The sequence below is a fragment of the Stenella coeruleoalba genome (assembly GCF_951394435.1).
Source record: "Stenella coeruleoalba genome assembly, chromosome: 1".
In the NCBI taxonomy this organism is placed as follows: domain Eukaryota; kingdom Metazoa; phylum Chordata; class Mammalia; order Artiodactyla; family Delphinidae; genus Stenella; species Stenella coeruleoalba.
Window position 1 is genome coordinate 179,803,702 of NC_137169.1, and position 18,129 is coordinate 179,821,830.

Here is an 18,129-nt window from a genome sequence, read left to right on the forward strand (position 1 = left end):
TTCATGTGCCTTGGCACTAATAATTCCTAAATTTAACTTCCCATGACTACTGTTCTATTTCATTTGTAACATCTTCTGTAAATATTCTCACGACCTCAAGTGCATCATGGGGGATGCTGCCTTACCATTAAGCCTTCCGTCCTTCCCCACCCTGGTTATTCCTGCTGTCCTTCCACCTCCCAAGCACTTAGTATAATCAAGCTTTAATGTCATACTGTTCATGTGGGGCTCCTGTTAAAATGCAGATTCTGGGGCTTCCCTGGTGGCGCAGTCGTTGGGAGTCCGCCTGCCGATGCAGGGGACGCGGGTTCGTGCCCCGGTCCGGGAAGATCCCACATGCCGCAGAGCAGCTGGGTCCGTGAGCCATGGCTGCTGAGCCTGCACGTCCGGAGCCTGTGCTCCGCAACGGGAGAGGACACAACAGTGAGAGGCCCGTATACCGCAAAAAAAAAAAAAAAAAATGCAGATTCTGATTTTGTAGGTCAGGGTGAGACTTGAGGTTCTGTCATTTTTTACAAGCTCTCATGTAATGCCAATGCTGCCGGTCCACAGACCACACCTGGAGCAGTATGGATAAATCATTCGGTTTTGCCCGTTTCTCACTTCTTTCACATGTAAGCTATTGCCAAACCTTATTTTTCATCCTGATGAATTATAAACAGATTATCTTTTCTTAGGGTGATTGCTCTGGTGCCTGTAGAAAGGTTCTTTTGCCTTAACTGCCCTCATTCAGCACGTCATCTGATTCTACCCCAGCCTGCCCTATTGTATGTTTCCAGATGCACCTGCTAAAACACATTCCTGCTTCAACATTGCCTACCTTTGGGTACCACTCCAACCTCTTGGTTTTAAGCTATGTTCTACTTTGGTTCTCAAAATTTTCAAACTTTGCCCAGAATATGATCAGAAAATCATGATCAGAATATGATCTCATATAATATGAAGATAGCTACTTATTTTTTTGGTTTGTTTTTTTCCTCCTAAAAGGCTTCTAAACATATCCCTAGACCCTTCTTTTCTAAAAGAGAGGCAGATGATAGAAATGGAGGTATTAGTGACTAAGGTCAATAATCTGGAATTATACCTGGCCTTGCTTTTCTCCCAACCACCATATTATACTCATTGTTCTATACGATCTCTAACTTTATCTCTTAATTTTAATTTATTCTTTCCGAGTTTTAAGTGTTTCATCATAGTGACTTGGATTTTTTCCAATCCCACGATTATCTCTCTATTAAAGCTTTAATACAAAAAGAAATTTTTTAAAAAAAGACTGCTCATTACTTTGATTTGTAGCAAAGAGAGAATGGAACATTACTGCTAGAGCGTTTTGAGAAACCATATTTACATTTGCATCAGCTCAATTGAGGTGCCTGATTAGGTTGCGTGTTGTGATGAAGATGCACTTACCAGTCAAAGGGAAGCGTGGTCTAGGTAATGAGCAGGAGGCTTCAAGTCAGGAGCTCTGAGTGCTATTTCTGGCTGTGACTGGCTACCTCTCTGACCTTGAACAAGTCCATCTCACTGCCCTGAACCCTAAAAACCCCCATCTGCCTCACAGGGCTGCTGGGAGAGGTTGATCACTTATAAGGGTTTATTGTACTGGGGGCTATAGAGTGGGGCAAAGGCAAGCAGTTGGGGGTCACAAATGGAATCCGAGACAGGATCTCTGCTCTTCCAGCTCTTACCACTAGCCTAGTAAGAGACAGTGTCTGAGAAGTGGACTGATTGCTCAGATCTTGGTCTGATAGGGCTTGAGAATATGCTGAGAGGTCAGCTAATGGAATTTAAAAGCCTGCCCAAAACTGGGTGAGATGGCCAAGGCCATCCTGTTATTCAGGAAGTTTTAACAAGAATGTATATATTGTCTCTCTTCTCGTAATGGTGCCATCCTGAGATTGTTCAAGTTACCCCTGGGACCAGGCAGCTGGCAGTGACCAGCGCCCAGCTTCTGTAGGACATCTTAAGAAAGGTCTGCTCAGTTGGCAACCCCCGACTTTATAGGAGAAAGATCATTCCCTGTGGCGACTCTAAAACATGCTGGAAATGATCCAGCTCTTTCCGGCGGTCCATAAGACCAGGAAGAGTGTGCCCCAGAAAACATGCATTCATTCTCCAGTTGAGTTCCTCTCCCAGCAGAGAGAGAGATTGAGGAATTAAGGTTAATATGCTTTTAAAAAGCAAGAGAACAATTTTTTTTTCTCCTTCTAATGTACGTTGTCAAATGCTGTCATTATCAGATGTCATCATGAAGATGGTACCCATGGCTGTCATCTCATTATAATTTTTGCACTGGTTACTATTTGTTGAGGATACTCTAATAATAGGTAATATTTATTAAGCACCGTTCTAAGTGTTTTACATCAATTCACTCATTTAATTTTCACATAAATCCATTAGGTGGGCACTATTATTGTCCTAATTTTACAAATAAGGAAACTGGGGAACAAAGAAATTTAATAATTAAGCCAACATCATACAGCTAGTAAGCTGCAGCCCCAGGATTAGGGTCCAGGTCCTCTGGCTCCAGAACCTTCACTCTGAGCATCTATGCCTACGAGAATACAAACTTATGGAGAGAGCAACCATCTCTGGGGACCCATGGTTAGAGAAACCAGAGCTATTCTAGACCAACCAGTCATCTACTCCAACAGAGAGCACATTCTGATTTCCATATAAGAATAGGTGGGGTTCAGAGCTTAATGTTAGAACCTGGTTGTGTAATTGCTATAATATGTCCACACACAGAAGAGAAGAAGGATCTCTGTTCTGCTGTGTAAGAGAGCTTCATGTAATTCTGTACCGAATATTCTAGCCCCATTGGAAAGTCTTATTCTTCCCCCACCACAGCTCACCTCCCTTCTTACATGGAAAGCACATATGGATACCATATGATCTCCATGTACCAAAAGCTTTCTAAAAGAATTGAATAAAAGACTAATCCTGTTCGAGACCCAGTATTTCACCACAGAGCATTTCTGATATTCTCTGTAAGCTCTTTCTCCCCCTGCCCTTCTGGAAAAAAATGCCCTTCTAGTTATTAGGGATGACTAGACCAGTTTTCTGTGACCTGCTCTAGTCACAGTAAACAAGGTCTTGAAGTTGCTAGAAGGAATTACCACTAGAGACAAAAGGGAAAGGGATAAGAGTGAGCTCCCTTGGGGATAATATAGAGCCCTACAACAAGTACCCATGGATCCACCATGTTGCTTAATAATTAAAGGCAGGACTCCCAGAATGCTCCTGGAGCAGCCGTGTGTGACCATTCTCCCATTGCCCCGCCATGGGGTCGCAAATCGCAATGCTGCATTCCTGTGAGAATGACTGGTTACTGTTTCCCCAAGTACAGGTTCATGTGCAATAACTGACCCCAGAGAAACAGAATGGCACAGTGTAAGAGCCTGTCACATTAAATGATCAAAAAACCATTACGGGGCTTCCCTGGTGGCACAGTGGTTGGGAGTCCGCCTGCCGATGCAGGGGACACGGGTTCGTGCCCCGGTCCGGGAAGATCCCACATGCCGCGGGGCGGCTGGGCCCGTGAGCCATGGCCGCTGAGCCTGCGCGTCCAGAGCCTGTGCTCCGCAACGGGAGAGGCCACGGCAGTGAGAGGCCCGCGTACCGCAAAAAAAAACAAAAAACAAAAAACATTACGGACTGATAGAACGGTTGATGGTGCAGAAGTGATTCCAGACATTCCCCGTGGCCGGCTCTGAGCTGCTGCTATGGCATTCAGTGGTCGCCAGCCTTGGGGCCGGGGCCTGATGACAAGAAAAACCTGTGGAGGGGTGAAGGAAACTGGTGCTTTATTGCTTCTAGTTCCTATAGCCCTTTGAAGTGAATGGTGGTATTAGGATTCCCAGCCTGACATTTCAGTTCCAACATACTTCAAAAAATTTTTTTGGTGATAACAGTGCTTTTGAAAGATTTGGGATAAACAGAAAAGTTTGAGGTGAATTAAATCTTGTTTTCCAGAACTAGAGGGATTTGCTGCTTAAATACATTCTAGGGTGGATTTTCTCTTTTCCCTTTTTTTCTTTTTTTTTTTTTGAGAGATGGAAAAATAAATTCTTTGATAAAGAGAAGCATCGCCCTGAATTTACCTTATAGAAAATTCGTGGGGGACACAGGTCTAATTTCTTATATATTTACTGAGAGTCAAGTTAACCTCTTTTACCGGAGCAGGTGTTAGCTCAGCCACTCCCAGCCCAAGCTGGCCGCTCTCTGCCTCAGTGGCCCTGTGTGAATTTACACTACAGTCTTTGGAGGATGGCAAGAATCAGAGCCGCTGAACCGGAGAGTATGAACTGCAATCCCTTCTAATACCAGACTGGAAGAGAAATGGCTTTTGTTTCTACGGACGTCTGCACCCAGGAAGCACCAGCCCCTCAAATACCTCATCTTTCTCGTTGTCTGCATCTGCAATGTGGGAATCGTGTACCAGGAAAATGTCCCCTGTAAATGGCTGCACTTACCATTTGGGACTCTCCCAGTGCTCAATACCTTAAAACCTTATTTCTAAGACTCCGTACTAACCTAAACAGACTGAGTGGTGTTGCAGAAGAAAATCAAAAGCCTCTTAGAAACAGAAAAATATAGTTTCTTTAAATATAATTTAAGAACCCAGTCTTTAGAGTCTGACTACTACGAGCTAATCCTAGCTTCACCATTTACTAGCTGTGTGCCCCTCGGCAAGTTCCTTAACTTCTCTGGACCTCAATTTCCTCATGTGTAAAAAGGGGAGAATAACTGCTCTTCCAAAAGAAGGCTATTAGAAGGATTAAATGAGTTCATGTACATAAGGCATGTAAAGGGCTAGATCCAGCAAGAGGGCCAAAACCTTTAGTATGTTCACATGACTAGAAATGCACGTGCCCAAGGTTACCAAGAGCAACCTCTAGATGGCAAAAGAATAGGTGATTTTCTGGTTGTTTCTCTTTGTGCTTTTTCATTCTTTCCCTCTCTCTCTCTCTCATTAGAAATGAATCTGTAATCGGAAAATAAATATCTCTAATAAAAGAAAAAAATTCTAGCAAAGTTCCCAGGTTTGTCTGAAGACTGTGGTCACGGTGAGGAGGAAAAGGGGGTGACACTAAGGCAGGGACTGAGAAGAGGGATGAAGGGGAAAGTTGAATTCAGGAATGTACTCAAGGGAGCCCTGAGGGTCTCTGGGTCACCTGAGGTGAGGATTTTGACGAGCCTTGTGCTTCTTAAGTGTTGGTCCAGCAGCCAGGAATTTGTACCTGGTTCATCCCTTGTCAGATGGGTCAGACAGGTCACATGTTTTACTTTCAGCTCTGATGCTCCTGAGGACAGGCCGAGGGGAAGGGACGATGCAGCCCATTTCTTTGCACAAGGCCAACTGAGGCTGTGGTGTTGACAAAGGGTGAGGGCAGGCCCATCCCTGCCCCTGCGGGGCTCCTCCCACCTCTAAGGCAGGAAATGGAGCTGCCCTTCCTTCATTTGCATATCGAGTTAATTACAACTCATAAAAGTATCTCACCCATTATTTAAAACCCGGCCCCAGCCTTCCACTCTGACCTCCTGCAGCAGCTCAGGCCGCATGCTGAATCCAAGCCGCCTGATTTGTCCTCAATTTATAAGCAGCACAACCTATAAATAGAAACCCTTTTGCTAAGTTCCCCAGGAGGCATCAGCAGGTTTTCCAGCTTGTATGTGTTTTCTTCTTTTTTTAAAAACCAACATGGCAAGCTTGTTCTCCCTGCCTGCTGGTCCTCCAGCTCCCCCCTAGTGCAGTCTGCGGCCTGCCAGCTGGCTTGGCGCCCTGCACAGACCCAGGCTGGCTTCAGTGGGACGCCCCACTCACCTGTAGATCCTGTATCTGGTGGTAAAACCCTGGCGGTAGCGCTCCACGAAGTCGGTGTACTCCTGCGTGCGGTGAAATGGGCCCCGATCTGTGAGCAGCCAGTCCAGGGGCGGCTGGCCGGCCGCGGAGGCATGATGCTCGGGGACCGCAGCGGCCGCCGTGGCCGAGACAGCCAGCACCCAACCGGGGAGGGCCAGTGCCAGCAGAGCTGCCCATGGGGCTGCCGCCACCGGCCGAAGCCCTCTAAATCGAGTGCCGCACTGCCACCTCATGCTTCTCCCAGGCGGTTGGTGTCTTCATTCTCTCGCCACACTCTCCCGCTCTGTGCCGCTCCACCAGGGCTCCTGGAACTGGAAAAGTACAACACGGAGATGTCAGTTGCACACCCTGGTCTGACCGCATGGTCCTGTGAGCATCAAATCTCCTTGGGCAGGGCCCATGCTAGAAATCCTTTATCCTAGTAACACATCTTCCTTCTAGGCATTGAGCTACGTGTTGATGTATATTTCATTTAATTCTTAAAACAATCCTACAGGAAACACCACTGTCATTTTGCCGATGAGAAGATGAGGCTTAGAGATATGAGGAAAGTTGCTTAATTTCACGCAGATTTCAAGTGAAGAAACCAGAATTTTGACCTCAGGGGGTCCAACTGTAACCTTTATACTGTGTTGCTTCCTTGTTTCCTTTGTAGACTCAACACCATCGGCTTGTCTTCCTCTCTCAAAAATGTTCACTATGTTTCAATAATAGCCTCATAGATTGTGTGCAGCCTCTAGAGGCTTGATGTGAAGCAAAGAGAAGCCCCCTTTTTCTGATGGTGAATTGTGGGCAGAATAGTGAAGTCCCATCACTGTTATGAAGCTGGGTGAACTTGGGCAGATTACTTCCCTTCTCTGAGTTTAGTTATCCCTTACGGAAAATAAAAATGGAGAACAGTATGGTTCCTAATACTACTAAAAATAGAGCTACCATATGATCCAGCAATCCCATTCCTGGGCATATATCCAGAGACAACCATAATTTGAAAAGATACATGCATTCCAATGTTCATAGCAGCACTATTTACAACTGCCAAGACATGGAAGCAACCTAAGTATCCATTGACAGATGAATGGATAAGGAAGATGTGGTACACACACACACACACACACACACACACACACACACACACACAAAGGAATATTACTCAGCCATAAAAAAGAATGAAATAATGCCATTAGCAGCAACATGGATGGACCTAGAGATTATCATACAAAGTGAAGTAAGCCAGACAGAGAAAGACAAATATGATATGATATTGCTTATATGTGGAAGCTAAAAAATAAATACAAATGAATTTATTTACAAAACAGAAACAGACTTGCAGACATAGACAACAAACTTATGGTTGTGAAAAGGGAGTAGGGGAGGTATAAATTAGGAGTTTGGGATTAACATATACACACTACTCTATGTAAAACAGATAATCAACAAGGACTTACTGTATAGCACAGGGAACTGTACTCAATACTTTGTAATAACCTATAAGGGAAAAGAATCTGAAAAAGTATACATATATACACTTTATAAATAAAAATACTTTAATATATAAATAACTGAATCACTGTGCTGTACACCTGAAAGTAACACAACATTGTAAATCAACTATACTTCAATTTAAAAAGAAACAAATGTAGGATTATACTATATTTTTAAAAAAAAGAAGAGAAAAGAAAGAGGATTGACTAGATAATAGTCAAGCTTTGGACTTCCTGCTTTGAACATCGATCTGTTCCTTTACAAAAGGCCATGCAGGGATAGAGTTACAGTGGGAAATCACCATCATCAGAGAACAGATCCGTGGACACAAGGATGGCCGTTGTGCTCTTTCTCCTCACTGTGTGGTATGGAAGCTGTCTGAGGGCAGGGCTGTGTATCCCCCTACCCTAGTTCCTGAGAGCACACAGTAGGCCTTCAGAGACGCTTCTTGAAGAAATGAATGAGTGCTTTCTTGCCCTGCCCTGCCCTCTCTGAATTGAGGGACAGTGCCAGGAAGGGAGTAAGACTTTGGCCTTCAAGACTCCTGGCTGACTCAGTACTGCGGGGGTTCTTGCAATCGAATTCATTTCTTCAATCTTCAATGTCTAGCACATGCTGTCAGAGTCTCACCCATCTCCCCTCACCAGTACCACCTCGGTCTGTGCTAGAATGACTTCCAATCCCCAACACGTGTAATCTGTGGCTCTGAGGCCTTTCTCTGGCTGCCAAAGTCCAGAGATGAGCTTCCTGTGATGAAGCAAGGGGTGTCAATTCACTGGCACTTCCAGACTTCTGTAAGGCCAGGTAAAGTGGGCTTCAGCACTTGACTCACTCCCATTCCCCAGGACCCCGCATCACTCAGGAATGGCTCCCGTTTAACAAAACCACCGACTTCCCTTGGACCAATGCAAACCCTGAAGAGGCTGCCCAGAGGCTGGGGCCAATTCTTAATCCTGGTTACTCCCAGCCTAAAAGCTGGCCTGAGTCTGACAGATCTGAGCCTCAGCATTTGTACAAGATGCTTTCAAAAGTGTTGCAGTGCCTGCTGGTAAGGATAAAGGGACAGAAGCATGGGTGCATGGACCTTCAGAGTCACTCCTCTACTATGGTTAGTAGGTACTGACCATCTACTACGCACTGGGTAATTCTTAGAAGTTTCCCCAGTTAATTCTCACAGAAAGTTTCTTCTATAAGCATTATTATTGCAAGTTTACATTTCCCTCAGACTCAGAGGTGCTGGGCTAGGAAGATGCAAAGGTAGAATATGAACCTAGATCTGGTTCCGTGTCCAGACTTTTCCAAAGAATGCTTTGCTCTCTAAGGCGCTAGAGTGGGCCCCAAGATAGACCCACACTTAATGAACTGGTGGACAGGGGGCTGAAGGACAAATAGTGAGGCAACATCTGCCCTACCAGATCTTTAAACCTATTATAAAATTCCAGTAAGTAAGTAGGTGACACTGGCACACAAAGTGGGTGGGCAGATCAATGAAATAGAACAGCTAGCTCGGAAATAGACCTTATTATACATAAGAACTTGTGTGTGTGTGTGTGTGTGTGTGTGTGTGTGTGTGTGTGTATGCATCACAGATTAAATGGGTAGGGAGTAGACTATTTTATACATAATATTGGGAAATTAGTTCCAGATGGATTAAGAAGTTAAATATAAAAAATAAAACCCTAGAAAGAAGACACATTTCCAAGTGTTTTTATAATAAGCAGGCATTACTTTTAAACCGGGGAGGGGGGAAATTCGTGCTATAAACTAAAAGGAGGAATCAGCCTTGCACATGGAGGGGTAGGCATTTATTTTTATGGGATGTAATCTGATGAGGATGCCCAAAATATTTCTCATTTAATCATCCATGCATTCGTCGCTTGAGAAACGGAAACTGAGGACTCCTGAGTGCCACACACTCTGCTAAGTACCAACAATATGAAAGCAAGTGCTCGTTACATTGTCTGAAACACTGCCTACCATTAGCGATTAGTTCCTCTTATAAAATATTGTTCTCTTTCTAAAGGCACATTTTGGAGACTGGGGCTGCTTGACAGAGCAGGTCAAGGCAGCAAACACAGTAAGGTGGACAAGCAGTGACACAGGTAGGACACTGCAGAATGCAGGTTTCTAAAATGGTCCCCAAGATTCTTGAGCCCTTCTGTGTGTGCCCTTTATAATCTCCTCCTCTTGAGTGCAGGCAGGCCCTGTGAATATGATGGGAGACTCCTTCCATGATCAGGTTACTGATCAGTTGACTTTGGGTTCATCAAAAGGAAAAGTATCTTGGGTGGGCCTGGCCCAATCAGGTGAACCTCTGAAAGAAGGTGAAGCGTCAGAGAGACAGGATCTAGCTGCCCTGGAAGAAAGCAAACAGCCATGCTGTGTACAGTCTATGTGGGCCATGCAGCAAGGGATTGTGGGTGGCCTCTAGGAACTGAATACAATTCCCAGTCAACAGCCAGTAAGAAAATGGGAACCACAGTTGTACCACCCCAAGAAAACCAATTCCTTTTTATGGCTGAGTAATATTCCACTATAAAATTCCACTGTGGTATATATGTACCACATCTTCTTTATCCATTCATCTGTTGTTGGACATTTAGGTTGTTTCCATGTCCTGGCTCTTGTAAATAGTGCTGCAATGAACATTGGGGTACCTGTGCCCTTTTGAATTACGGTGTTCTCAGGGTATATGCCCAGTAGTGGGATTGCTGGGTCATGTGGTAATTCTATTTTTAGTTTTTTAAGGAACCTCCATACTGTTCTCCACAATGGCTGTATCAATTTACATTCCCACCAACAGTGCAAAATGGTTCCCTTTTCTCCACACCCTCTCCAGCATTTATCGTTTGTAGATTTTTTGATGATGGCCATTCTGACCAGTGTGAGGTGATACATCATTGTAGGTTTTTTTTTTAAATTTATTTATTTATTTATTTATTTGGGGCTGTGTTGGGTCTTCATTTCTGTGTGAGGGCTTTCTCTAATTGCGGCAAGCGGGGGCCACTCTTCATCGCGGTGCACAGGCCTCTCACTATCGTGGCCTCTCTTGTTGTGGAGCACAGGCTCCAGACGCGCAGGCTCAGTAGCTGTGGCTCACGGGCCCAGTTGCTCCACAGCATGTGGGATCCTCCCAGACCAGGGCTCGAACCTGTGTCCCCTGCATTAGCAGGCAGATTCTCAACCACTGTGCCACCAGGGAAGCCCCCATCATTGTAGTTTTGATTTGTATTTTTCTAATAATTAGTGATGTTGAGCATCTTTTCACATGCCTCTTGGCCATTTCTATGTCTTCTTCAGTGAAATGTCTATGGAATATTACTCAACCATAAAAAGGAACAAAACTGGGTCATTTGTAGAGATGTGGATGGACCTAGAGTCTGTCATACAGAGCGAAGTAAGCCAGAAAGAAAAAAACAAATATCGTATATTAACACATATATGTGGAATCTAGAAAAATGGTACAGATGAACCTATTTCCAGGGCAGGAATAGAGATGCAGAAGTAGAGAATGGACATGTGGACATGGTGGGGAAGGGAAGGGTGGGACAAGTTGGGAGATTAGGATGGACATATATTCACTACCATGCGTAAAATAGTTAGTGGGAACAAGCTATGAAGCACAGGAAGCTCAGTGCTCTGTGACGACCTAGATAGGTGGGATGGGGGTGCGGGGGGGAGGTCCAAGAGGGAGGGGATATATGTATACGTATAGCTGATTCACTTCACTGTACAGCAGAAACTAACACAACATTGTAAAGCAATTAAACTCCAATTAAAAAAAAAAAAGAAAAAGAAAACCAATTCCGCCAACAGCCACATGAGCCCGGAAGAGAACTCTGAGTCCCAGATGAGAGCTGCTTTCCTGACTGACACCTTGATTTCAGTCTTGTGAGACCCTGAGCAGAGGACCCAGCTAACCTGTACCTGGACTCCTGACCCACAGAAACTGTGACATGATGAATTCATACTGCTTTATGTCACTACGTCTGTGGTAATTCCTTACACAGCAATTGAAAAATAATAGACACATAAAGGACTTCGCTCCCATTCTGCACACCTTTGAGGGTTCTTGGTGATTTCTGGAGGAGACTAGCGATTATTCTCCACATGAGAACCATACAACATCAACCCTGCCTGACCCTTCAAGGTCAAAGTCCAGGTCTCTGTTTATATGAAAAACTTCAGCTCTCATACAGAGTCTAGTCTTCAAAAATATGTGATCAATCAATTCCATGTGTTTCCTAGAGGCGTCACTGTGAGCCGGTGACAGTGTGTGGCCTTGGCCCAGCCACTGAGCCTCCTGGTGGCCTGTGCTGTAACACAGGGGTGGCAGCTGCCCCCTCCCCTGGTAATCGCGGGTTTCTAAGGACAGGTGAGAGCGTGTGTGTGAAAAGCTGTGTGCTCTTTGAAAGAAGCGAGCTATATTAAGTCAACGTGTGCTTCTTGTCATTCTTTGTTTGTAATTATGCTTTTTCAGGGTTCACAATGTGCTGGAACCTGCCTGGTTATAGAAGTATCAGCTTTAGAATCAAATGGTTTTGATTGCTGGGCCGGGTCTGCTGAGCACAGCAAGAACGCCTGAATTCAGTGCTGACGGCGCCTCTAAAAAACCTGGCCTCAGAATCATATGGTTTCCGTTCCATTGGTTTTTCTCAGGATCTGAAAACATTTTGACCAAAAAAAAAAAAAAAAAAAAAAAAATCTCTTTTTAAGAAAGAAAAGTTTTAAACAGGTTTCAAAATTTTCCTTAAAAAAATACCTAGAACACGTTCCTTCACCTTTAAAAAAAAAAAAACACAAAATAATTGCTGCATTGACAGTTGCGTAAAAATTACACTTTTCAAGGAGGATAGCTTTTGGGCATTTACTGTTTATGCTCCACAAACAATATTGTTATAAATTTTGTAACAGCAACCTGTCAAGCAAATCTTAACCGTCTAGATTCTCGAGTCTTGTGCTGGTACTGTTAATATTCAGCAGGTTAAAACAATTCTCGCCTTCCCCATGATGCCTCTATGTATCCATTTTGTCCTACAACTGGTTGTGAAAGTAAATCTCTACGTTACATGTGATTGTATTGAAGTCATGGCTAAGCTAGCTCCTTGAGGAAAACAATTAGAAATTTACTTGTGAAAGCCAAATAATTTCACTTACTTAGACCCTACTCAAGACAGAGTTCTACACCTACACAAATTATAAATCAGCTTTGGCCCAAAGGTACAAGTAGAATAAGTCATGGCTTTTCCTTGGTGAGTACATTAGCTCGTATCTGTTCGTTAAGCCATGAATTCAGTGGGTTCCAGTTTTGTCAACTGAGAAAATCAGGTGTAGATTAAGTCACATGAGAAGTGGGCAGCGCGGTCTTCAACAGGGGAAAGCTTATAAGAATCACATCTCCACCAAGACTGTCACCCAGCTGAAGACTTCTGGGGACTCTTTTGTGTCCTCCTGTTGGTCTCCATCTCCATGTACGCTAGGCGTGTCAGTGGAGCAGTGAGGATCTGGGGCATCAGCTGCTCAGGTACTAAATCTTGGCAAGGGAGATAGAAGTACAGTTTCCTCTTTGAAAAATACTGTGCAGGGGAGGGGCTCCATGTTGGAGGAGTTAAGGCTATGGCTAAGCTGTTGCTAGAGGCCAGAAGAAAAGGAGAAATAGATGTGAAATTAGTATTATAATTAACAACACTGTTAATGTGGTTAACCATTATCATGAATCAATACCAGCAGACATCATTTTCTGTTTGTGTGGTCATTACTACTTATGAACCACAGATAATAAAATGACGCTCGATCTTTGTTTCTCAAAATGTAGGATCCCCTTTTAACAGATGAGAACACTGAGGCTAGGAATAGATAAGTGAGTTGCACAAGGTCATGTGTGTCAGTGGCAGATCTGGGTCTACCTACTCTAGCTCCTATAGTATTTACACTTCACTGCACCACTTACATGATTTACAGCTATAAAAACACGCGGGCTTTGCCACTTACAAGTCACTTCCCCTGGGAGCCTCCCTTTGGTCATCAGTAAAATGATTTAAGAGGTGAGATGATCCCCATGGTCCTGCCCCAAAACAGAAATCCCTTAATTCTATGCAAATAAAAGGGGCACAAATATGAGGGGTGAGGCTCTGAGATTTGAGTCTTCTTTGGGAGGAGGCTTTGTGTTTCAGAAAGGGAGTGAAGCATAAGACAAGTGAGGGAGAAAGCAGACGTTCTTGCCTGTTGGAGCAGTGACATTTATTAAGATGATTAGGCAGTGACATTAAATAAGTTTTCAAGCCATTTGAGTGGTTAATTGGCCAACTCTACTGAAGAGATGTTTTCTTGCATAAATCTGAGGGTGTCAGTAGTAAAAACTCACAGAAAGTGTTATTTGTTCTTGTCATCCACAACATCTGGACACAAAACCTCCTGTTTTGACTAGAAAGGGAGAGGAGACCAGAGACATGACAGGACATCCTGGGGGTGAAGGGTAGATGGGGGTGCTATCCATTCAGATGAAAGACTTGTATTCGGCTCTCTCGTTGGGATGATCTGCCAGCCTCAACAGACCCTAACCACAGCCTTTTCATCCCTATAATATGTTCCTCGTTGCACTTCAGAGAGTTTCAGCAGTGCCCATCATTCCCCGTGTGCACCCGGGCAGATGTCACACCCCGACTGCCACTCTCATCTCCAGGCTCTGGGATATGACCTTCAGTGTCACCCTCAGAACTGGCCTGGACCTAGCAAGGTACACTGGATGCATTCCCCCACTGCTAGACTTAATATAGGTGAGGAATAGGGATAGCCTCTCTGCACAGAATCAGGTTAACAATGTTAAGGATGATTTGTACAAAGGTAAGCTCTATCATGATTTACTATTTACTATCATGATAACTAAATGTTCTTGCATTCATCTGAGACCTTTAAGAGGAGAGACTGGGAGAGGCTAAGGGACTTGCTGGAGACAATTCCACAAGGAAGCAGAAATGAAACTCGGATATTCCGACTCCAAAACCTATCACTCAGGTCTCCTCACCCTCCCTCACCTCTGTCCATGGAATAGTCAATCAGTTATTAAGCAGTTTCTACGCACCAGGACTGTACCAGGTGATGGTGGTAAATCTGATGAACAAGACAGACCCAACACTTGCCCTCACGGAGCAGCAACAAAACATAGGACTTGAGGATCCTGTAATGAGCTTAAAATAATATTCTCTCTCTCTCTCTCTCCATCTCTCTCTCTCTCCATCTCTCTCTCTCTCCATCCCTCTCTCTCTCTCTCCATCTCTCTCTCTCTCCAACTCTCTCCATCCCTCTCTCTCTCTCACACACACACACACACACACACAAAAACACACACACACACACACACAGCTTCAGCTACATTAGATGTCATAGGCTCCACCCCCTCAGGGCCCCCAGTTTATAGGTTTCTGCTGTGTGATAACCAGCCCTTCACTCATCAAGGGCGGATCCATGTGTCAGCGGCAGAGGTTTCAGACTTGCCTGCCGGGTGTCCTTGGCACTTTCCTTGGGGAGACAAGCTAACTGACAGGCTTGCCCAGAGTCTCGTGTGATAAAGCCTGGGTCACCATGTGCAGACCAGGGTGGGCCCTGCGGCCCAGAACTTCCCTTGAGGTCACAGGGGTCTCCAGAAAAGAGAAAGAAAGCACTGCCAATCAAACAGAATCTCGAAATGAAAAGTTGCACATTTCAAAGCCTTTAAAACCTGATCTCCATGCATATTAACCTTCCTCAAAACCGCTTCCATTATACTCCTGCATTATGAGACCCCAGCAGCTCCCTGTGGCCTGAGAACACATCTGCCCTCCTTCCTTCCCCAGGCACCAAGCCCTCCATCAGTAGCTCAGCAGTGGAGGGGTTACAAGCATAGACCATGGAGCCAGAACACCTGGCTTCTCACGTTGGCTGCACCTCTCCTGGCTCAGCTTCCTCAACTGTTTAAAAACAAAAAAGGAAAGAAAAAAGGACAATAATAATATTGCCTCCTCATGGGGTTGTGGGGATTAAATGCAACATTTGTAAAGGCCCTGAAAAGTGCCTGGCCCACAGTGAGTGCTGTGTGTGTGTTCACTGTTATTTCTTCAAAGGCATCAACATGTGGATTTTTTGTTTGTTTTGCTGCTGCTGTTGTTGTTGTTTACAGGTGAGAAGCCTGAGAAGATAAAGTCTCTGTTAAAAATGTGTCCTCATTAGGCCTCAGGGGTCTCCACAGGTCACTCCAAGTGGTCTCAGGGGTCTTCCCCCCCCCCCGCCCCCCCCACCCCCCCCCCTCCTCCATAGATAATGACTGCAGAGGTGGGCAGTCCTTTTGCTTTTTATCTGTGGCCTCTGTCACTTGATCCTTGATAGTCTGGCTATGGGCCCCACTGTTTACTCACTCCTGCCTTCCTTTTTTTCTCCCTGAGTCTATATCTGTCTGTTACATCTTTGAGGCTCTTGTCCTCCAAGAAGCCTGTCAAAGCTAGACTCTGTGTTGATTACTTTGTTACTTTGCCTTCCTACAGCCTCTGGTCCCTGATTAATTTCCACCTGATCAGATCATGGAACTGGGGGAAGGGATGAGATCCTAGGGATTACTTGGCCTAGTGGGTCTCAGTAGCCTGGAGTGCATGTGTGGTACGTATCAGTGTGTGTGTTGGGGGGTGAGGTACGGAGACAAGGAAAGAGAAGAGAGGAATGATTGATACCTTGGGTTGGGGTGTATTTCTATATTTTATTATAGAATATTTTGAAAATCCCCAAGAAGATTTTGAAGTAACTCTCCAGTGTGAGCCAGTGATAGAACCCCCTTCACATTGTTTGATAGATGAGAAAACATAGGGCCACAGAAGTGCAGTTAGTTATTATGAGTTATTCACGATTTGGGGGCAAAAACAAGACTTGAACCTGGGTCTCTCAATGCTAAGCCTAGAGCTCATTCCATCTTTATTTCACATGTGTCAGAGGTCAATTGAAATTTTCAGAAGCCGGAATCCGTGAGTTCCAGAGTTACCATCGTCATCATCGACAATTATGTTTTGATACCAGTTATTATGTGCCAGACATTGGTCTCAAAAACTTTCCATTCATTGGCTCATTTAATTCTTGTAAAACTTTATGAGGTTGATGTTGTTATTATGCCCATTTTACAGAGGAAGAAACTCAAGAACAGAGAACTCAATGATGTTATCCCAAGAAAGTCCTTTGGACAGTCCAAATGACCTATTAACCTAAGATCCACAGATGAGAGTCTCATAAGGGAGCTGTGCTCACAGAAGCACAGCTGTATCCTCTAGGTCACTCCTAGTTTTAAAATTTCCTGTATCCTCTAGATCACTATTTTTAAAATTTCCATGGATTGATGAAAAGTCTAAAAATCTTAGAGAACAAAATCAAGATGCACCTAAATTTCCTGGCTTGGACAAGGATGCTTAAGCCTTCTGCTTTGGAAGGAGCCATGTGGCTCCTGTTTAGATGGCCTGTCAGCATGGCCTTATAAGAAGGCAATTGTATCTCCCTTGTGATGTCTTAAAAACCAGGCTTCCCTGGTGGCGCAGTGGTTGAGAGTCCGCCTGCCGATGCAGGGGACACAGGTTCGTGCCCCGGTCCGGAAAGATCCCACATGCCGCGGGGCGGCTGGGCCTGTGAGCCATGGCCGCTGGGCCTGCGCGTCCGGAGCCTGTGCTCCGCAACGGGAGAGGCCACAACAGTGAGAGGCCCGCGTACCGCAAAAAAAAAAAAACAAAAAACCATAAAGTCAGGCATGTTCCCCCAAACTGGGCCCTGGTGGACAACCCACAATTGCTGGTTTCCTCTGACTTACGGTGCTCTTCCCTTAGACCCCCAAACCCAACTGAGCCTGTACCCAAGTTCCCCATCCTCTCCTTCCTGCCCAATCTCAGGGTGTCCATCTTAGGTGTAAGGGGCTTGCACCCTTGCTGGCTCCTTCACCCCCTGCTCTCAGCTCCCTACTTTCTGTCGTAGGAGACAGACCTCCAGGGATTGGCTGCCCCTTTGCCTAATTCTGAATTGTCCAACCAGCTCTTGATATATCCCTCTTTATGTACTCTGTTACCACGATTGCCTGAATCATGCCCTTTGGCCCCTGCCCCTGGCTATGCCCAGTCGCTCTCCCTGGATCCAGCTACTGAAGCTGGCTTGGTCATTCCCTCCCCATCCCTGGCAGACAGCTGGTTCCACCCTCCAGAGAGGAAACCTTCTCTTTTCCTGCCTCCTTTCCACCAGGCTGGCTTCCATCGCTGAAGCCCCAGCTCACTTCCCAGCAGAGCCAGCCTCTGTATACATAGGCCAGTTTGTTTCTTTCAGGCCTGGGAAGCCGAAATAAGCCTAAGCTAATCACATGGGAAATGTCCACCCCTGTGCAGTGTGCAGCACTGAGGCAGGGCTGACACGGAACTCTCCATCCTGACCCACAGCCCTCACAGTTACTTTTGCTCCTGGCTTTCTGCCACGCCTGCCACTGAATCTGAACTTTTAGCCCAAGCTCTGCCCTACTGGGGCCTTGGCACGGACCAGAATGTAAAATGACAATGCCCTGGGCTCTGCCAAACCGCGCAGAGCTCCAGAGATGTTACAGATGCAGCTGTGACCAGCAAACCACATTGTTTCCCGGAGTGTGTTTGTAAATATATGAGTCGCCTGACAGCCTGTGGAATTAAATATAGATGCTACATCCCAAACTCTAGCTAAAATAAACTATATGCTGCTCAATGAATGTCAATAGGTACACTGAGAATGAATCATTATCTCTTTTTGTAGCGTGGTCCAAG

At 45.1% G+C, this 18,129-nt stretch overlaps 1 protein-coding gene across 2 annotated transcripts in view; it reads right to left on the bottom strand.

Moving 5' to 3' along the window:
* BRINP2 (BMP/retinoic acid inducible neural specific 2) overlaps positions 1-18,129 on the bottom strand; it is a 117,652-nt gene that overhangs the window by 46,940 nt on the left and 52,583 nt on the right. For both annotated transcript variants that reach the window (XM_079938272.1, XM_079938273.1), the window contains exon 2: positions 5,828-6,177. In XM_079938272.1, the coding sequence (XP_079794398.1) occupies positions 5,828-6,099 (272 nt within the window). In that variant the 5' untranslated portion in view covers positions 6,100-6,177. The remainder of the gene's footprint in view (positions 1-5,827; positions 6,178-18,129) is intronic.